We start from the raw sequence: 21,997 nt of genomic DNA, 5'->3' as shown, positions 1-21,997 counted from the left end.
AATGAACTGAAGAAAGCAATCCTTTCAGAACTGTAATTCTCTGAGCAGGTAAGTCAGGTCTCTCAGTGAGGACCTTTTGGGACCTGGCACAGCCCTGATTGCCAAATCATGTGCTTTCAGATTAATTTCATTTCAGTGCAAGACATCTTAATATGAACATATTATCTTGTTTCAGCAACCCCACTAAATACTTTTGGTAGTAGCATTTTCTGTTAGGTACACATCAGGTAAAATTGACACAACTCCAATGTAATAAGGTGGAAATTGGGTTGCTTTTTCTTTTCTAAATACAGTCTTGCAATAAACCACTTAACAGTCACAGTGCTATAGAAATATCCCCTTCTCATGATGGAAAAAAATTAGATAAACTGTTTTAGTTCATGTATCTTTAACCAGGCAGTTCATTTCTGTGCTGCTGTCTGTCCTCATGCTACAGAGCAGCTGTGAGAGCTGTCATTGCTGATCAATGTCCCTCAGCCCTGCAGCCAAGTGCTTTAATAACCCATCACACTGGCACAATGGAAATAGTGTCCTTCAGACTCAGATCAATATTTACATAAATTATGTGTCTGCAGCTGATGAGAGTGAACAGAAACATGATCTACATCACTGAAATTGAGACTGTTTTCGAGATTTTTCTGTCCCTTCTTGGTTGTTCTAAAACTGTTCTTCAAAATGTCTCTCTTCTATTTCCTTTGTGCAGCAGGGGGTGTTACGTTTTTTCATGTGGTTGCTGTTGAGGTTGAACATAATGATATCCTTGTTTCAGGTCACATTCTGTTGAAAGTTCAGCAGTGGTTTAGTATCACTTAGTAATGATTAGATGCTATAAAAAAGGATCAAGTCAGGGCAGATTACTGGTGTTAAATGTTTCTGTGAACAAGCTGGTTCAAGTAATATTTGTAAATAGTTCTTTCTTATGAGTATTTTTTTCCCCACCAAGTAAGATAATCCAGACTAAACTCTCATGCCTGAGATACACTTAGTAGTTCTTGCTTGGGCAGACACTTGGGCATTTCCTAGGCTGCTCTGCTCTGCAGTGGTCTCACGAGTGTACAACTAATGCACAGCTTTTCTTCTGTGGTGGAAGTGAGCTGGTAACTTGATAGGCTTAAGAGGCCACTGGGGAGGGAGAGGGAGAAGATAATGGAACAGTGGAGCAAAGCTGCAGGGACCACTAGGGCAGAAGATAGGAAAGAGCTGAGCTAAAGTGGATTCTTATGCAAAGGGAGCAGGTGATGGGATGTGTGTAAAGGGCAGGCTGAAATCTCACCTGCTTTCGTAGTGTGTGGAGGACTGTCATGTAGAAAACACAATAACCATGGTCCATTCACTTCTCCTGTGTTAGGAGCAAGACTTCAAAAATTCAGTCAGCAGCTCCTGACACTCTTAACGAAGAACAGTTCAGATCATGTTCTTGGGCACAGTTTTGTTTCATGTCTGGCAGGGCAGGTTTCTATTGCAGAGGAGGAGATTCTGGATTGTAACATGTAATTGCAAGTTGAAACAGAAGATTCCTTGGTTGCTTTTGACCTGGTGATCTTATAAACATGTCATTCTTTAAGGGTTTTGCTTTATGTAGTGAAATATACTTTTGAATTACCTTATGTAAAGTTTTTGGCACACATTTTGTTGCTTGTCTTACATACTGTTGTGGGTTCATGACTTCATGTGTCTATAAAGGTGCTATTTACTTTTGCATCTAGTTAATGCTGGAGTCAAATTGGAACAAGTTTTGTCATCTCCCTTTAATATCCTCCTCATTTGAATGATCGTTCAAGAGCTTCTTTAAATGCTGACTATCTAATATGTTTTGGAATTCATGTTTATTTATGGAAGGGAGTATGAAAAGGGGTGAGCCTTTCAGAAGTGACACTCTATTCCCCCTGTGTTTTAGAATTCAGTCTAATTTTAAATGCAAAAGGAAACCTTAAAAAGCAGAAGCAATGAAATGCCTTGGCAGGAAACCACAGAGATTTGGGACTCTGAAATGCTGCTGGTGCCAGGTGTACCAATGCAACAAACATTTTTATATTCCTTGAAATAAAGCCCCTACCAGTGGCACTTTGATGCCATTATTTTAGATGATTATTCTGCAGGATGCAATGTGGAAGGCCAGTCATCTGCAGCTCCTGTGAAGTCAGGAGCTTGTGTTTTCTCAGTCACTGTGAAAAGTAATTCAGAGTCTGATGCTGACATTGAACTTAAGGAAGGGTAGAACCATTAGTTTTATATGGAATATATAAAATGGAAGAAAATACATTATCCATATCTCCAGGTTGCTTCCAAATCTTTTATAGTTGTAAAATGACAAAAGTATGTTTTTCTTGAAACTGATTTGTGAACTCTGGGCAGTAAAGATCTATCTTATCTGGAGTCTGCAGCACTCAACACGTTTCATACTAAAAATTCTATGGATCTACAAAAAACCAAATAAATATATCTCCCGTTGTTACTAATCAGTGTTAAATACTGAGGATTATTACTTCAGTATGTGACAGGGTCAGTATTTTGTTCAGAAATTCATGATTTTGGAGTTTATGTTGTGTTTTATGGAAGTCCCAGTACAACAGTATTTGAGTGTGTCCACCTTAGGTTTCCCAGGTTTCTGCCCTTTAAAAACTGAACTTCAAGGCCTGTTTGGTTATTTCTGCTTTGAATAATTTCAGGTAATGAATATCAACTTTTTTTTTTCCCAGTCACCCAGCATGGGCACCCTGATGGGGGTGTATTTGCCATGCATGCAGAATATCTTTGGGGTCATTCTCTTCCTTCGGCTGACTTGGATGGTGGGAATGGCTGGAGTTCTGCAGTCCTTCCTGATTGTCCTGCTTTGCTGCTGTTGTGTAAGTACTTAGATACAATAGTGCATCTGACATAACCTCTGTGAAACTACTGAGAAACCTGGGGAGGCAGCATTGTAGGTGCTTGTGTAAAAAATAGTCAGATTTAAGCCAGGCACCTTTGCCATGTTTGTAGCTGCAGGATTTTTTTAATTTTTTTTTTTTTTTTACTGTTACTTCTACACTGGCAAATTGTAGTGTAAATACAGTCTTATAAATAGTGTTTGTTCAGCAAATAGCTGTTTTCCATGCCTGCCCCAGCTGAGGGCTGCCTGCTTTGCTGGACCAGCCTTGGTTGGAATTGCAGCTCTGCAGGTGGAGGAACACCTGCATTCTCTTATCTTGCTTTGTGTGCAGACACCCACTGTTTGACCTGATAAAGCAGGGGCCATCTCTCAAACAGAAGTCTCAACAGCTCAGTGATTAAATTCCTGCTGCCCTTGTTTTCTTTTAGATAATGACAGGCAGAATAAATAGAAATGCTGTATTGTATGTGCAGTGGCAGCTTTATTTTATCAAGAAATAAGTTATGTTTTAAAAAATGTTGTTGACACAATTGCTTCCTTTTCCTTTTTCCCCAGACTATGTTGACAACCATATCAATGAGTGCAATTGCCACGAACGGTGTTGTTCCAGGTAAGGGTAGTTAGCAAATGTCACAGTTGTGTTAAAAAGGTAAAAAAATCCCCCCAAACCTAAGTCACTATAAGATGTTAACATGGCTTTATTCTAGAGAAATTTGCTTAATCCAGAATACAAATCCTGAATTCAAATCTAGTATTTCTTTTTGTTATCAATCAGGCTAAAGGTCAATTGATTTGGTTTTTTCCCATGTGCTAGCAAAAAAGATACTTCAGTTGAACCTCAAAATACCAGATACACTATATAATTCTGTTGTAGTCTTTTTGTTAATATTTAAACACTTATAGCAATAAATTATAATTTTACTCTCACTTTTCTTGTTTCACAGCTGGTGGCTCCTATTTCATGATATCTAGGTCATTGGGCCCAGAGTTTGGTGGAGCTGTAGGGCTGTGTTTTTATTTGGGAACAACATTTGCAGGAGCCATGTATATCCTTGGTGCCATTGAGATTTTATTGGTGAGTAGTACCAGAGTGATCCTGCTTTAAAGACAAATAACATATAGAAAATGCCCCAGTATTCTTGTCCCATATTTGCATAGACATTTACAGGAAGAGACTGGAAGGTCTCCAGTTCCTTGGTGTCCAGTTCTTCTCCTCTAGTGCTTCCCTTTAGAAGCTGCACACTGAGTTTGCAGCCTGGGAGATCCTCTGACAACACAGATGAAAGTGTGACTTAATCCAAGACTCACACTCATCTTTGATAAAATTGGTTCAGTTGTACTGCTGACACAGAGAGGGCTGTTATCTCTTGACTTTTCCTGTAAAAGATTCCTAGTGAAGGTTCTGCAGATTCCGTGCTGCAGCATGCAAAGTGATTCACATTTCTAGTAGAGGTGCACGATCCCAGACAGAGTTCTGTGCTGGTGTTTCCCCAGCTCACTTTTGCCTTCTCCTCTTTCAGACATATATTGTGCCACAAGCAGCAATTTTTCATCCCTCTGGTGCCCACGACGCATCCAGTGCCATGCTGAACAACATGAGGGTGTATGGCACTGTATTCCTCATCCTGATGGCAGTGGTGGTGTTCGTGGGTGTGAAGTATGTGAACAAATTTGCCTCCCTCTTCTTGGCCTGTGTAGTGATATCCATCCTGTCCATTTATGCTGGAGCCATCAAGTCCATCTTTGAGCCCCCTGAATTTCCGTGAGTAATGTCTCTGGGTGGGGGTTGTGGGTCTGGAAGTTGGGCTTTAATGTAGATTACTTGTGCCTGATACATTGTTGAAGTTTCTTTTTTTTTGTGAATTTCTTCCAATATTTTTAGCTGTCTGTAATGACAGTGTGCAGAGCTGTGGGAACTGAAGTTTCTTAGGTTAAAAGGAACATATTATTGCACTTGTTAAAGTGTTTTGAGAGAAGGAAGTCTTGTGGTGAGGCTGATGGAGGCTGACACTGCTCTGCTTCCTGCAAAGCCAATCCAGTCTCTTGGCCTGCAGCTCTTGGGGCTTGAGGGATGGTGTTGCTGGGTGATCTGTGCAGTCCTTAGGGAGCAGTTTGCAGGTCCCTTTTCCCCAGGTCAGTCAGACACCACGTGCTGCCTTTGTGGTTGGAAATTCGTGGTGTGGTCAACTCCTTGCTGAGAAACTGAGCATCTCTTGGGAGTGTGGTGTGGGGCTGTGTGAGGCTCCAGAAAACCCTTCCCTGCTCTGTGAGGAGCCTGCCCTGGCCCCAGCAGGAGCTCCTGGGCATGTTGGCAGCTAAACATGGAATCAGCTTCTTGAACTCGGAGCTGGAGCAGCAATAATGTGGATGCATGTTTTACCAGGAATGCAAACTGTATTTGTTGATCTGATGACAAGAGATGAATGGAATGGAAATACAGCAGTTGGATCTGCATAATTATTCACATCTTGAGATGCTTTGACCATAACTAAGCACTTGCAGCCCTCAAGTGTTCCCTTTGGATATTTAAGGCCCAGTGATTATAGTGTTTTACAACAGTGAAGGTTTACAGCAGTAGAAGTAAAACAATGGCTCTACATCCCCCTCATTATCTCTTAGATTGGTTTTGTTTTTGAATGTTTTCCCTATCTCCCTTCTTGGACTGTATTTTTTTTTTTTTTTCTTTCTGAAATAGGAAGACAGTGTATTTATTTTTAAATTTGTAGGGAAAGGCTTCTTGGAAGTTACAGTTCTCAGGCTTGCAAACCATGCAAAAACAGCCCCATGTTTTCCATTTTCCTGTCTTCAGTGATCAATAAGACCTGTGAAACAATTAAAATGGAAGAAAATTTATTTTCCTGTGGGTGTTTCCTGACAGTGGGAAGAAAAGCTGAATGAACTTTTAGTAGCAGGAAGCTGTTACATTACATCACTGTCCTGTCTTTGGACAAGTAGATTAAAATTTTTTTCAGTGCTGAAATAAATGATGTTTGTGGTTAGATGAGATGCAATAGGCAATGGAGGATTTTAACAATTAAGCACAGTATCTGCTGGCAAGAAGAACCTTTACTTATTATGATTTTAATATATATTCCTAGTTCTGAATCTAAATTGCAATTCAAGTGTTGCAATATAGAAACTGGGTTAATGAGATCCAAATATCTTTAGATATTCTAATATCTAGTAATCTGAATTCTAGTACTCTTCACATTTCTTCCACTCCAGTAGTTCTGTTTAATAAAAAAAAAAAAAGGAAACAAACCCCAAACAACAAAAAAATCCCCCCAAAATATCTTGATTGTTCCCTTTTTATTGTTTAAGATAAATCAATCAAATTCCATAAATAAAAAAGAAGTTTTATACTTCTGGCCCTTAAAGGGAACAGATAGAGTGAGTCTTTGCTGTGCTACAACCATCCTTTTGAAGGAGAGAAATGATGTAGCACAGTAGAGCAGCTTGAAGTTTCCACATGATATAAAAGAATAAATATAGGCAAGTGTGAATTTCATTTTCCTATCCAATAACTCTGGTGTTCATGTTTCCCTTCCAGGATTTGCATGTTGGGCAACAGGACTCTGTCAAGAGACCACTTTGATGTTTGTGCCAAAACTGTAGTTAAGGATAACATAACTGTGGCCTCTAAGCTTTGGGAGCTCTTCTGCCACACCACAAACTTAACCACTGAGCACTGTGATGAATATTTCCTAATGAACAATGTCTCAGAGATAGCAGGAATTCCAGGAGCTGCTAGTGGCATTTTAATAGGTATGGTAGAACATTTTTTTTTCCCTTAAAGAGGAGGCATGCTGAGCAGCAGAAATGGGTCAAACTCTTCCCTGCTGGTTAAGAAAAAAGAAATGAAGAAATGTAATTACAGTGAAGAAAATTATCTTCAATAAAGCAAGTCCAGTCTTATTACCTGTAAAAAGAGAAGATAGAACTTTTTTCCTGATACAGTACTTGTCTCTTGTAAAATTGATTAAATTTCCCTTGTTCATCTCATAATATCAGCATGAAGTCAGCTGTAATTTTAAATTATACTAACATGAATAAGCTATTAAAATTTTTCAGAACTCTGTAGTGACAGCTCTCTACTTTAGACAGGTTAAGATTATGCCCTGAAAGATAAGAGCACTTGTACAGAAATAGTGTGTCTCCTTTGCCCACTCCTGAATAAAGTATAATTAAAAAGTGTTCATTATTGAACACCAGAGAGCAGCTGCTTTGTGCAGGTGCTGAATGCTGGAGGTTCCTATTTTCACAGAAACCAGCAGTCTAGTTTCTAAGATTACAAGAAGACTCAGCATTTGTTAGTGAACTTTCAAATGCTAAACATATAATCCTGTAATTCTTCCACTGACTGACGAACAAACCCAGTTCTGTCTAGAAAACTGGTCGATATTGCTGCTTTGCATTTTCTGAGCTACTGTGTGGTCTGGTGGCTCATAAACATATTCAGTGTACCTCCTTGGGTTGAAATAGGTATGAGGTTAAAAGAATATTACCTTTAGTAATAGTAAAGTTTAAATTGCTTAGACTTCTGTAGGCTATTGATACATATCTGTGGTATTCCTGTGCTGATCACTGAATTGCGTTTGCAATCCTCAGTTGTAAACCCATTATAATGAGAACAGGTTTGAACTGAAATGTGCTTTTCTTTTCTGTGGTGTGATGATAACTTTGAAGACAACTTATGGAGCAATTATTTGGAGAAAGGAGAGATACTGGACAGAGCACATCAGCCCTCTGTGGATGTCGCAGGCCAGAAGAACAATCTGCACCTGTACGTGCTTTCAGATATCACCACGTCCTTCATGGTGCTGGTTGGCATCTTCTTCCCTTCAGTGACTGGTGAGAATCCTGCCATGAGGGGCTTCCTGGGGCTCTGAGCTTCCTCCCTCCTGTGATCTTACCAAAATGTATTTTCAGGTATCATGGCTGGTTCAAACAGATCAGGGGACCTCAAAGATGCACAGAAATCCATCCCTGTTGGAACAATTCTTGCCATTGTCACCACATCACTAGTCTGTATCCTTTTAAAATTACCTGAGTGCTGGTACATTGTATCTGATTTCTGGAACTGCTTTCACCTTGCCAAATTATCAGTGCAAGTATGATTGGCCAGTAGAAAAAAATCCCAAAACAACAACAACAACAGAATATTAATCCTTGAGCTGAAAGAATTGTAATTATTATCCTGTTACTTTCCATCCCCCTTTTTTTGGTGAGTTCTTTTCTTTTGCATTCCCATGGCTGTTCTTTGCTACCCAGTGATCTATAGCTTTTCAGGCTGGTGGTGTACTTGGAGATTTTTTGTTTTAGGTTGCAGTGAAACATTAAGATGAGGGCAGGCTTTAATGGGAGTGTTCATAAATTTTAGTTCCTTTTTTTTTTTAAAAAAAAAGCCTTTTCTTTGGAGCACCTTCAAGGAGTATAGGTTTTCTTGAACATTTTAGAACAAGATAAACTGGAGTCAGAAGTTAGACTAAATGTTCCCAAGGGTTTCTTCAGCTCTTCAGGGCTGAGGACAACAGGAGCTTTGCTTAGGAAAGACTGTCTTCATCTCTCTTCTCCTGCTCAATAGGAGATGAGCCAAAATCTTTCAGCTTTATCTAGCTCTTGGTGTCCTAGAGGACAATTTATCAACACAGAAAATAAAAAATAAAAAGTCAAAAGAGCTTTCCAGTCTCACCTAAAGAGCAGCTGGCCAAGATGATGACTATCCTGGAAATTCTGCTGTTTCATTCCTGGTTTTTTGCCAAAACTTGCCAAGCTGCAAATCAGGATCCAGCTTGCTTGTCCCTGCTGTCACTTTGGGAACTGACCCTTGTACCAAGAAGTCAGCATTTCCTGTGGATATAATGAATATTAAAACAGGTCACAGCCTTCACCCCCAGCTCTGCTGGCAGCTCAGGCTCACCCAGTGGGTACCTGATGTGTCCATGTTCATGTGCCACCCTGGGGGAGGCTGACACTGTCACTTTCAGGAGCAATGTTTTTCCTTTTATTGCAATTTGTAACTTATAGCTACATTTCAGGGGTAGAATTAAAGATCTAATCATTTGTGTGGACTTAATTCACAAGATCAAAAATGTTACTGGAATGCCAGATCCAAACAGCCTGCATGCCCAGTGCAGAAGCAGAACAGTTAATGACAAACCTGATAGTCAAAGATTTATTGGTTTATTTATTGGTGATGTGAATGCCAGCAGAGATACAAAAAAAGGATGTGCAAGGTAATGGTTCGCTGTATGTTCAAACTATCTTCAGACACAGGAGAGGGAGAGAGAAAGATTTTAGTATCAACTTCTGTACTAGAATGAGATTAAATTGACATTTTAGTATAAAAATGCTTCATTTGGTTTTGTCTCCTTTATCATAGCATTTAAACTTGTCCTTTTTAAAAACTGATACTTAGAAGAACATTTCTCTGTAACATTAGAAGGTGTATGTGAACAGTGAGACATTAATGTCCTTGCCAGCTTTACCACATACCTGTGGAGAAACTGGAGTGTAAATGCCATGGGATGGAGGCACTTACTGTCCTTTCCACAATTCTTTCATCTGCCATGTCTAAATAAATTCTACTTCCTTAGCACATTCTGTCCTCCAGACTTCAGTTGTGTGTTATTATTTGGAGCCTGCATAGAAGGTGTTGTCCTGAGAGATAAGTAAGTGTTACTGATTTAATGCTCTTCTTTGGTTTTCTCTTTCTTGCAGTGTGTGTTCTTGCCTGTATGCCCCATTCTTCTCCTTTTTAATTTTTTTACTTCTGGGTGCCTTATAAACCATAGTTGTGTGCAAATTGTAAACACTGTTTTTGGAATCTTCTTATATTCCATTTGGTATTTTCTGGCCTGGCACCCTCAGATTTTCCATCTTTTGTCATAGTTCTTGCATTTTTTTGATGATAGTAAAAAAAGAATGTTGTGATAATAATACAAGAATTTTAAAATGTGCATAAGGAAACGTTGAAAACAAGCTGCAGATGCTTCCAATCTGCATGTCAGAAGTAACTCAAATTATTTGCTACTTTCTGTGTTTTCTAGTTAAGAAAATAATAAAGTATAATTAATAATATAGTACAGCACATTAAAATATGGTATTATTAATAATAATATTTAAATGACGTGTTAAAACTGACCCAAAAAACCCAAACATGAGTCACAAAGAGTCCTTAGAACAGATGCTGAGTGTGGTGCTGCCTGCAGGTTCGGGGATGCAGTGAACAAGAACCTGGTGGTGGGCACCCTGTCCTGGCCCTCGCCCTGGGTCATCGTCATCGGCTCCTTCTTCTCCACCTGTGGGGCAGGACTGCAGAGCCTCACCGGGGCCCCCCGCCTGCTGCAGGCCATAGCCAAGGACAACATCATCCCCTTCCTCTGGGTTTGTACCCCTTAAAATGCTTTCTGCTCATACTGCCTCACCAGCTGTCTTGCTCGTAAATTTCTGACTTTATGCTCTCAGATTTGTTCTCCCCAGTTTGCCCAGTGTTGAAGTGAGGGGCAATATTCTTTATTTTGATGGATTTTTTTTTCCTTTTGTTAAAAACAAAGGATACTTTTAAGGATTTTTAACTTAACTTACGGGGTAATTTTATCGAGAAGTCATACAAGTCATATCAAGAAGTCTCTAATTCTTTGAGGCATGGCAAGCCAGTAGAATAATTTGACTCCTTGCTCTAGAGAAGGAAGCATGTTAGGAGAGTTTGATTTTAAACTCTCCTAGGAGAGTTTAGGAGACTCTTGATTTTAAAAAAATGTAGTTTGCTTTTTTCCCATTACAACCTTATGAAATACCTGGAAGATATGCTAAATGTTTCTGTTTCTTCAGATCTTTGGTCATGGAAAAGCGAATGGTGAACCGACGTGGGCTCTTCTGTTAACAGCATTAATTGCTGAGTTAGGAATCCTTATTGCTTCACTTGACATGGTGGCTCCAATTCTATCAATGTAAGGAACAGCCTGGTTTCTATCTTGGGGATGGAGGAATAGAAATACTCTTGAGTTTTGCTAGTTTGGTTGTCTTTCAGAACTGTATCTTAAACCAATAAAGCAAATTAGCTGAGTGCCACTTCTGTAATTGCTATGAATCCTCTGACTTCAGGCTCTACAAACAAATCTATTTGTTTCTGCTCTGGAGTATTCTGTTAGCAATAAGCAAGTTTTTATTATAAGTTTATTTGGTTTGGAAAAACATTTTAATCACAGAACAAAGCACTATGTTGTGAACAGATCTAACTTGATCCAGTTAAAAACTTGTTCTAGCTACTTAATACTGATAGTTCAGGCTAATAAAAATCAGAGGAGTAGGGGGACAGGGTGACAGAGCAGTGGGATTTTGACTTGAATTCAATCATGTAATTATAATATATGCTAGGATCTGTAAATGTGCGTACTAAAAGTTCTTGCACTTCTGTTTTGCAGGTTTTTCTTGATGTGTTACCTCTTTGTTAATCTTGCATGTGCAGTCCAGACACTTCTGCGAACCCCCAACTGGCGGCCCCGCTTCAAGTACTACCACTGGTGAGTGAGGGGCTGGCACCTCCCTGAGCCTGCAGTCTGCACCTGAGAACTCCTCCAGGAGGGCAGGGAGCATCTTTTATTTCTCTGATTATCAGTTGTACACAAGAGCCAGACTCAGATATGTCATGGCACAAGAGTTTCATTTTAACAACAGGATACTGAAACTGGTGGGACTGGGGAGATCCACTGGAGGCTTTGCTTTCACTGCCGGTTTAGCATGGACAGTTTAAAGAATAAAAGACCAAGAATGTAATTGATTTGTTTTTTAAGCTTTTCTGCCCCACTACTTACTAATACCTTTGCTTTTTGTTTTAGGGCCCTCTCATTTTTAGGCATGAGTATTTGCCTGGCACTGATGTTCATTTCATCTTGGTATTATGCTTTGGTAGCTATGCTGATTGCAGGCATGATTTACAAGTACATTGAATACCAAGGGTAAGTATTAACTGGATTTCTTTAATGAATTATCTCTAGTCTTCACTTTTGGAAAAGGAACTGTCCAGAGATGACTTGGAGGGCTTTCCTTATTAGTTAATTCTTGTTTTCATTATTTTACTGTGTCACTGCTAAGCAAAAGCCCCTGGAGTACTTTGTTGTTAAGCCTCTAAAGGTGTGAGGTGAAACATGAATCACAGGAAGGAGAAAACTGGTTGGGATCTGTCTTGCTGTGTATTGCACATGATTACTTCAGGCCCAGAACAGCTGATGCCAACCATTATATTCCAATTTATCTGGTGTAAAGGTCTGTCTAGAGCAGTTCCTTGAAAAGTTGAATCTGCAGCTTGGGTTGCTGGAGATCAGCATTGGATGGAGTCAGGCTGTAGTGTGGCTTTATAACTTAACTTGGCCTAATAACTAAATTGGGTGTTGAAATCCCAGATATTTGTATATCCTTGGGAAGCCTTCTCCGTAGTGTTGATTACAAATTAAGCCCAGAATAGTGATTCATCATATATATATATATATATATTTTTTTTTTTACTGAAACATTTTCACTTTTCTTGTGTGATCTGTGATACGACAGACATTCCTGTACAAATGATAAATGTAGACATGATACATGGTGTGTGTCACGTTAATAAACTCTCTGTAGGGTGCTCATATCTCTATAGCCTGGCTGTAAGTGTTCAGTGAAGTGGAGCCGTGTGTTTGTCCTTCACAGAGCAGAGAAGGAGTGGGGCGATGGCATCCGGGGGCTGTCGCTGAGCGCAGCGAGATACGCCTTGCTCAGGCTGGAGGAGGGCCCTCCACACACCAAGAACTGGAGGTATTCACCTTGGGCTGGTGGAATGGCTGTCGTGGGTGTCTGCTTGCACTAAAGGAATTAAACTGGACTCTAAACAAGATGTGTGAATGGATTTATGTGCCCAGAATATTAAAAAAAGTGTTGAGTTCGCAGTAAGTTGTCCTGTCACTGCCAAGCCTTGCTGTGTAGACCCTGTATGGGCAGACCTTTAGTGCCCTTTGGATCTTTAACTGGACTCCAGATTGGTGAATTCAGAAGTGGAACCTGGGGAAACTGGAGGTCTGTGAGTACAGAGGTGTGCAGGCCAGGAAATGAACAGTGACCAACATTATTTTTTCTGATGTCATCCCTTCTTGGTGTTGAAAACAGATTAAGTGGACAAGAAGCCTTCTCTTGGCTGGGCATTGCACAGCCCTTGGGCTCTGAGCAAGAGCAATAGAAATCTATCAAAGACTATGCTTGCTCAGCCAGACAGAAAGCCATTCAATTGATTGTGTAACAATACCTTAAGAAACAGAAGTCAGGTGGCATCTGTGTTTAGATGAAAATATTTGTGTTTTCCATATGCCAGGTTTCTGGATACAGAATACAGATATTTTCTTGGCACTAGTATCCAGATAAATCTGGGAGAACAGCTCTGCAGTATGAACACTATATGTGCTCCAATAGTACTTAAAAGAGCCTTGAAACACGTGCCTGTAAATAAAACACTAATTCAAGCCTCTCAAGCTGAGTATATCAGCAGGTTTTATTGCTGTCAGCACAGTGCAGCAGCAGAATTCCCACAGTTTCACATCTGCTTTTAACCAAGAGAAACAAAATATTTAGTAAAACCTCTCAAATGTGTGAGATACAGGAAGAATGTTTCAGAGTTAATATTCAAGCACAATGTAAGTGATGAGAGGCAGTTTTTTACATGTATTATTGTTAAAGATTTTGTTTAAAACTATGTTGTCTTTTTTTATTTTCTCTAGGCCTCAGTTGCTGGTGCTTCTGAAACTTGATGAAGATTTGCATGTGAAATACCCTAGACTGTTAACATTTGCATCCCAGCTGAAAGCTGGTAAAGGTTTGACTATCATAGGATCAGTCATCCAAGGGAATTTCTTGGAAACTTATGGAGAAGCCCAAGCTGCTGAGCAGGTCAGTGTCCTAAATCCTGAGGTAGAAAGGGGTGAGTGGGCAGGTAATGCAAAATTTTGTTTCCTAATCATACATGGAACAAAGCATCTTGATCAGGCTTCCATGAAACACAGAACAAGTTCAGCAGTACTGCAGCTGTTCAATAAAGGACTTGCATACAAGTTTCAGCTGCCAGTTGTGCCTTTGGGAATGCAAGATCAATGCTCACAACGTTTGTAAACAGCCTTACTGCATAAAACTGCCTTCCCTTATAGGAAGTAATTACTGTAGAAGCTTCTGTATGCCTCTTAATGGAGGGAAAAGGACTATTTAGTTTTCTGAGTATTCCAAGTAAAAAGTTTTTTTACTGAAAGAGTGATTAAGTACTGGAATAGTCTGCCTGGGGAGATGGTGAAGTCACCATCTCTGGATGTGTTTAAGAAGAGATTGGATGTGGCACTTGGTGCCATAGTTTAGTTGAGGTGTTAGAGCTGGGTTGGACTCGATCTCAAAGGTCTTTTCAAACCCTGTGATTCTGTGATTTCAGTAGCTGTTAAACTTAGCAAATGTGTTCTTTTAAGGTGTGTTGATAAATTTATTACAAAAAGCATTGAAGGATGGTCCTGAAAATTTTTAAAGAAATTATTTAATATTCCTCATTGTGTAAACATGACATCTTAGCTCTGTTTACATCTGTATATCATCAGCATATTTTTTTCTTCCCCAGAGGCTTTTTCTGTAAGAAAAATGTTATTGCAAAGGGAAAATTAATTCATGGGCTATGTGTTGATCAAGTTTATTTAGTTTTTAAACAAATAAAAGGTATACTTGCTAGTATGTGGGATTTGGTGCTTATATTTGTAAATTTAATATAACACAGCATGTTACATGGGAATCTGAAATTGGAAATCCAAATCAAGTCAACTGGCCTTGGGTTTAAAAAGGTGAGTGTTATAGGATTAGAAAATGGAAAGTAAAATACTAACACAGATATCACTATCTACTACTATGTATAAGAGATGATAGCACAAACCAAAAAATCCTTACTTTTATCTGTTAGAAATAATTATGTTTGGAAAGAAATTGTGTTTTAAACAAATGGGTGTTTTCTCTTTTGTTTTATTAAGGAAACCTGATGAGCAGAACTTTACATTATAATATGCTTTACCTATGGACATGTGAACCAGGAATTTACATTGTAATCTCATGACAGAGAAATATTAGGAGTTCCTTTTGGAAAGGAAAACTGAGATTTTTTTCCTTGTCTGTCTTACAGACTATTAAGAACATGATGGAAATTGAGAAGGTTAAAGGATTTTGTCAAGTAGTTGTGGCCAATAAAGTTCGAGAAGGAATTGCTCACTTGATCCAGTCCTGTGGACTTGGTGGCATGAAGCACAACACTGTGGTTTTGGGGTGGCCCTATGGCTGGAGACAGAGTGAAGATCCAAGGTCTTGGAAGACATTTATAGGTGAGCTTTAAAGGTTTGGTGTGAACAGAGATGTTTATTACACACATGGTACACACAGGGGATTTTAACAGAATCCTTGTAAGATTGGTTTTGAGTTTGTCTTTTTTTTCTAGTATTGATGGAGAAACAGTTATTTTCTCACAAAACTGCTCTGTTTGAAACACTAGTTCCTGTAGGTAAAAGACCTAAGAAAGATCTTCAAAGATTAATCTAGCAGCTAAAACTCATGTGTCTAATGTATGGTTAAAAAATTACAGGCATGAGACATGCTGGTTTTGGGGCAAACCATAATTTGTTTCCTAGATAATCTGTTTTGTCACTGGTTCTAACCTATCCTTCACTAGTGGATAACACTCTCCTTGCCTCTATCTCTCTCCTTCTACTGTGCTCCAGTTAATCAAATTAGAACAGAGCAGATGCTGTCTCCTCATACTTAGCTTTGAAGGTTGCTGCTTTTCTTTCGAGTGTGAAATAAGGTTTGTGTTCCTGTGAGTCTGCTTTATTTGTCACTTGGACTGACCTGTCTGTGCAAGCCTTGCTGTACATACTTTTCTTTATTTAAGTGATGACTTTTACAGTTTACTGACACTTGCTCAGTGAGTAGCATTTTTTTGAACCACAAATGACTCTTGCAGAATTGAAAGTAACTGTGTTCTTCCCCTCCTGGGCAGGTACTGTTCGCTGCACAACTGCAGCTCATCTGGCTCTGCTGGTCCCCAAAAATGTGTCTTTCTACCCCAGTAACCATGAGCGTTACAACGAAGGCAACATTGATGTCTGGTGGATTGTGCATGATGGAGGCATGTTGATGTTGCTTCCCTTTCTTCTCAAACAGCACAAAGTAAGCAGCTACACAGAGAATGTCTCCCACCTATTTCTGCATTCTTTAGTTTAAAGAAACGTGGTCCAGTTGTAGAGCCTGTATTGATAAATGGGAGTGGATATGTTGCTAAGTTTCTGTTTTGTAGGGCAAAGTATTATTGGTTCAAATAACTGAGAGTTTGTGTTCCCTCATCAGGTTTGGAGAAAATGCAAAATGAGAATTTTTACTGTTGCTCAGATGGATGATAACAGCATCCAGATGAAGAAGGATTTGGCTACTTTCCTGTATCAACTCCGAATAGAGGCAGAGGTAGAAGTGGTAGAAATGGTAAGGGAATTGAGCCCATTTTTCACTTTGTTATGCACATGGTGATGTTTGGTTATTACTTGGTTACAAGCACAATATTTGTCCTTATTTCTGCAGCACAACAGTGATATCTCAGCATATACTTATGAGAGAACTCTTATGATGGAGCAGAGATCTCAGATGCTGAGGCAAATGAGGCTGACAAAAACTGAGAGGGAAAGGGAGGTATGTCATTTCTGTTTGTTCTCTATGGGCTGCTGAGGGGGATGACACAAAGTACCTTCCTAGTAGTGTGTTACACAGCTGCTGCTTAAATTTAACTCCAGTGCTCTGAAGATGTAAGGAAATACTTTTAGTGTAGTTTTTTTTGTTTCCCAAAATTGCATGTAATTGTTTTTTTCTTTATATGGGATATCCGGTATTTGTCTGAATTTTTAGCATATCCTGTTTTCCTACTGAAGATCTTTCCAGTTTGGACTTACAGGACACATGACTATGATGTCTATGACATGTAGCTATGACAGATGATCCATCTTTTCTGCATGTGTTTTGTCAAGTTTTATTTTTAGATGTCAATTTTGGATCAGTCTTGTCTGTTGTTTCTGACTATGTCATGAAGTGATCTAGGTATTTTTTTATTGTAGAGATACAGGCTTCTGTCAGTCCAAATTCTGCTTGGTTTACACCCATCAAAACTGTTAAAAGTCAGTTTGGTATGTAAGACTTTCAGCTAGGGCAGATGCCTGGTATCAGAACTCCGCTGAAGGCTATATTGAGTGAGCAAAATAAAAGATACAATGGAACAAAAAGTTTGTAATTATTTAAAGGGCACCAGGTAGCATAAAATAAAGTCTCTGAGTTCACCTTGTCACTCATGTGCCTTCCAGGCTCAGCTTGTAAAGGACAGACATTCAGTAGCACGTCTGGAGAGCCTCTACTCAGATGAGGAAGATGAGGCAGACCCTGTTCCTGAGAATATCCAGATGACCTGGACAAAAGAGAAATGTGACGCTGAGAAGCGGAACCGGGGCAGTGCTGTGGGGAGCTTTAGAGATCTCATCACCATTAAGCCGTGAGTCCTGTCTCAGTCTACACTTTGCATCTCTTGAAGCTCTGCATGTGTCCTTTAATTATCTTTTGTTTCCTAATCCTTGGTTTGGACTTGTGCTATAAACATTGAGACCTGGCTATGAAAAGACAGCAGTTAGCCTCCCTAGAAATCTCTAACCAATCAAATGTGCACATCTCCCGCAATATTTCCTTGGTATAGCCAAATTCTGAATTGGAACTGTTAAATCCTGTAACACCTTCCCTCCTATCTCCCAAATAGCTCAATAAAACACACTGATAATTTCACTGCTCTAATCAGAATTTAAAAAAAAGATGATATTTTTACTGTCTAGTGTGTAGTGTGGATGTTTAACACATAAAGGAAGGAGCTGTGGAGATGGTGATGAATGACTTGCAATAACATCTGTGTGTGATTAAACCCTCTGAGACTTGCTGCTGCAGGAGCATTGACATGTAACAACAGCTGTGGTACTGTGTGTGCCCCCTGAAGAGTGAGAAGGAAAGGTCTATTTTGGCTTTGTGTAAACTGTGTGCATCTCCTGTGACTTCTTTGATGTCCTACATCTCACATGAAGAGCTCAGTCAGTTTTGCATACTTGGCAAAGTTCCAGATTTTTCTTCCTCATAAATCAGAGTTCAAATCTGTTTTAGGCTGAATCATACTGTAGAAATTCTGCTGAATTTGGTGTTAACTACCTGTACTTTTTCCTCTTCCATGCTTTCAGAGGGTGGGAAATCTTGTAAGTTTGTTATTTAAATTAGAAGTACATTAAGATGATTGAGAGGAAAGACTTAATTTTCTCAGCTAAGAGCAGGAAAACTGTGTACTGATGGGGGAAAAAGGCACTAAAGTTGAGCAGTCTAAGCAATGTTTTAAAAGGAACAGGATTAGCTACTTAAGCTAAGTATCATTATAAATAGGATGTAACAAACTACAAGAGTTGTCCTGATGAGAACTAAGGATAGAAAACAATTCCAGCCTGAACTTATTTTCCTAAGCAGAGTATGGCACAAGCAGAAGGAAACATCACTCATTTAGAGAAGCTCTCATTCCACAGCACTGCTAGGATGATATTTCTGGCAGTTTCTGGGCACCAAACAAGCCCTTTCTTGTAGCCTACACCTTCAAATCACTGGGGAGATGCCAGTTTTAAATATCACTTCAGGGAAAACCAAACCTTTAGTTTTCAACTCCCTTTCCAAAACTATGCATAGCTAACAACTGTTATGTTCCTGCTGCTGGTGTTCTCCTCATTTCCTGTAAACATAATCCGGCCTCAGTGTTGTCCCTGGCTTTCTGAAGCTGATGTGGTGAAGACGGTGTCCTTGCTCCAAATTAAATAAGAACATGAAGTTAACAGAGAGTAATTCACAGTGGGTAAATTATTCTGTTAGCATAGTAAGCATGGTTTTTCCCACCCCATCTTCTTCTTTCTGTTTATATAAATTATTTGCAAATTTGAATTTTCAGAAGAGCAGCAAGGTTACTAAAGGGTTTCATTCATCATACAAAGCTGAATCAATGAAACCACAGATTCATATTTCATTTGTTTCTACTAATACTTATTTTTACTGTATTAAAATGAAGAGAAAAGCTCAAGTGAAAAAGCCTCAAAAGTATAAATATATTTTTCTTTTGATAAGTTTATTTCTATATTGTATTTCCTTTTATGTTACCATAATACTGGTTGATTTCCTGTAAGAAGGAAATATTCCCTGGCTTGAAATCCTCAAAGGTTACTTTTGAGTTTTGTTCCTGCATGAATTGGTGTTATTTTGTGTTAATATATCCCAAATAATTAATGCTTTTACCTCTCTTAGTCTGTATTCTTATGGAACGGAGGCAGAAGAGATTAAGCTGCACCTATTTCCCTTTTCTCCCCTTACTTTTGAACTAAGTGGCTACTCAAGTTTGAAAGTGTGATTGAGATTTTAGACACCTGGGTAGAAGTGTTTCTTGTAAACAGCCAGGCAGAGAGGTTGATTAGTGTCCTGAAGGAGAGCTTAACATCCTTACAACACAGCAGAAAAGCCCCTTACATCCAGCCTGCTCTAGGCTGCCATCCTTTATCTCCCTGTTGTGTGACTGCAATCTGTAGCAGCCCAGCCTTTCTCTGGAGATGCCAACTGCTGTTCAGCCACCAAGAAGGACGTGTGCTCCTGGGAAGTTGGGCTGAGCATGATGGTGCCAGGCTCTGCTTGGCTGCCAGGCTGTGGGGGAGTTGGGTGGTGCTGAATCTGGAGAGGTGCCTGGCTGGGCTGCCAGGGCAGGGCTGCCCTGGGGGAAGGCTCTGCCTGCTGGAAGAGCACATCCCCTCGTGCCAACTGTGTTTTAATTTCTTACACAACACTAAATCATCTTTATCAAGTATGCTTTTTGAAAAGCAGTGTAACTTTGTAAGTTGGAGACTTGACTCCAGAGATCCCAAAACCAGCGGACTAGCTGTACCTGAGTAAGTCTGGGAAGTGTCTTTTGTATCTTCATCATAAAGTGTGAAGAAAATCACTGTGCTGAGTTGACATTTAACAGAGTATTTAGGAGATTTGAGTGTGCTTTTAAAGGACCTTTTTAATAATTCAGTGTTCAGAGGTGTGTTTCTAACAGTGAGTCTGAATGTGCTTCTTCTACAGGAACCAGTCTAATGTCCGAAGGATGCACACAGCAGTGAAGCTGAATGAAGTCATTGTAAATAGATCTCATGATGCCAGACTTGTGCTCCTGAACATGCCTGGTCCTCCAAAGAATACTGATGGAGATGAAAATTGTATCCTTTCAGGCAAGGCCTGGGCCACACACAGAGTTTTTCTTTAATCTGTTCTCTTGAATTCCTTTGGCCACCCCTGCTGTTGAGCTGTAATATGTGACAGTGTCCCCTGAGTGGAGGATACTGGCTTGTGGCTGTAAGGTGGTAATTGCTTAAAGGAAAAAGTGCCACAAACTCACAGTATTTTGATAATTAGAGGGGTACTTGCACTGTGACCAGAACTGGGGCTGTGAGCTGACCCTGGTCTAATCCCTGTGTGTTTTGGGTTTGATACTTATTGTCCTTAACTTTACTGAAACAGACATGGAGTTTCTGGAAGTCTTGACTGAGGGTCTGGAGAGAGTATTACTTGTTAGAGGTGGCGGCCGAGAAGTCATCACCATTTACTCCTGATTTAGAAGCTTCTAACCCTGGTCTACATTTATCTTCTTGGCCATTACGGACATTCCAGTTTTAAACGGAGAAGAAGAAAAGGTTTTTTTGCCTCACTTTCTCCTCATCCAGTCCTGTTCATTGTTTTTCCATTTGCAACATACATATCTTTTGGGATTGCAGTATTTGTTACACCATCCAATTAGCAACATGAATTGTGAAGCTGCCACATTATTCAGTTTCTGCTTTGGTACCCCAGCCTTTGTGCATGTAGTTTTAACACTAAACCTATTTTTAGTCAGCACTGCTACGTGCAGTATTTTTAGTAACTGTATGTAAAGTTAGGACATGAAAGCCAGTTACTGTAAAAAGATTTAAAAAGCTTTTTATATTAGGTTTGGGGGATAGAAGTGCATTATATAGCAGCTAGTTTCTGCTGAAGTTCAGCTATAAAGCATTTTCTAAGAGCACACTAAATTGTAAGAGAGGACTGAAAAAGCTTTCCTTTTCTGGGTTTATTTCCAGAACTAAACTCTCAGTATTGGGTAAGAATTTATACTTTTAATACATTTATTGATAGAGATTTAAATAAATTATGTTGATATAGTTGAAATTATGTATGTAGCTTGCTAAAAGTTTTGTTGCTTCTGAGACTTCAGGTTCTGTGAGGCCAGATCCCTATTTATTTTTGTATTTATTTGTCAGAAATATTGGATATGCAGACTGTTTAGGAGAACAGAGATCTCACAATAAATTCTGAATCACCAGTGGACTGAAGGACAAGTCCTGTGCAGTTCTTCCATGCTTTAAATATCTTGCAGACCATCCATCAAAAGTACATTGAGCATGCTGGAGTCCCGTGTAGAGCCAGGTGCTTATGCTGCACGCACAGCGATGGGATTGCACTTGCACAAGTACAGGGGACCTGCTGCTTCATTGTATGCTTTATGCCCTTAGAGGGACGAGAGGAAAAGAAGACCTATATTAACCAATAAGTCTCTGGAGATTTTATCAAGCCCATTAAGTTGTACCTTATGTACAGAACATTCGTATTTTTTCAATAAAATGTTGCATACACTTTGAACCCGCTCTCTGTTCTGTGTGTGAGGGTGGATCGTGCAGGAGGAGCCTCTCCCTGCCCTGCCCCAACGTTGGCACTGCTGGAGCCACCAGGTGAGGGTCAAGGGGCTGGGTGCTCACCCAGGTGGCACAAGTCCTGCACAGGGGAGCTGCCAGCTTAGACTCGAGAGCAGCTGGGTGTGTGCTGAGGAGTCAAACCTCTGGGGCACTGCCAGAACCCACAGCCAAACAGAATTCTGCACCTGTGGACTATTGAACACACACAGGCTGATACCCCCTCAAGATTTCTTAGTTCACAGGTGTGAACTAATGCCCCAGAGAACTGGAAGAAAGGTGGGAATTGACA

General features: G+C 39.8%; 1 protein-coding gene across 4 annotated transcripts in view; it reads left to right on the top strand.

Moving 5' to 3' along the window:
- SLC12A4 (solute carrier family 12 member 4) overlaps positions 1-21,655 on the top strand; it is a gene marked incomplete at its 5' end in the record, with an annotated part of 44,817 nt that extends 23,162 nt beyond the window's left edge. For all 4 annotated transcript variants that reach the window (XM_083870063.1, XM_083870064.1, XM_083870066.1 and 1 more), the window contains 21 exons: positions 2,700-2,846; positions 3,425-3,479; positions 3,814-3,944; positions 4,390-4,631; positions 6,420-6,634; positions 7,556-7,720; positions 7,799-7,897; positions 9,483-9,540; positions 10,081-10,255; positions 10,703-10,821; positions 11,296-11,394; positions 11,710-11,829; positions 12,557-12,661; positions 13,615-13,783; positions 15,039-15,234; positions 15,906-16,075; positions 16,253-16,384; positions 16,481-16,588; positions 17,251-17,435; positions 20,066-20,199; positions 20,501-21,655. In XM_083870063.1, coding sequence (XP_083726189.1) covers positions 2,700-2,846; positions 3,425-3,479; positions 3,814-3,944; positions 4,390-4,631; positions 6,420-6,634; positions 7,556-7,720; positions 7,799-7,897; positions 9,483-9,540; positions 10,081-10,255; positions 10,703-10,821; positions 11,296-11,394; positions 11,710-11,829; positions 12,557-12,661; positions 13,615-13,783; positions 15,039-15,234; positions 15,906-16,075; positions 16,253-16,384; positions 16,481-16,588; positions 17,251-17,435; positions 20,066-20,199; positions 20,501-20,592 — 2,916 coding nt within the window. In that variant the 3' untranslated portion in view covers positions 20,593-21,655. The remainder of the gene's footprint in view (positions 1-2,699; positions 2,847-3,424; positions 3,480-3,813; positions 3,945-4,389; positions 4,632-6,419; positions 6,635-7,555; positions 7,721-7,798; positions 7,898-9,482; positions 9,541-10,080; positions 10,256-10,702; positions 10,822-11,295; positions 11,395-11,709; positions 11,830-12,556; positions 12,662-13,614; positions 13,784-15,038; positions 15,235-15,905; positions 16,076-16,252; positions 16,385-16,480; positions 16,589-17,250; positions 17,436-20,065; positions 20,200-20,500) is intronic.
- Between the last annotated feature and the right edge of the window lie 342 nt (positions 21,656-21,997).

Source organism: Zosterops lateralis, assembly GCF_965231275.1.
Source record: "Zosterops lateralis genome assembly, chromosome: 12".
Lineage (NCBI taxonomy): Eukaryota > Metazoa > Chordata > Aves > Passeriformes > Zosteropidae > Zosterops > Zosterops lateralis.
This window is presented reverse-complemented; position numbering and strand designations above follow the sequence as displayed.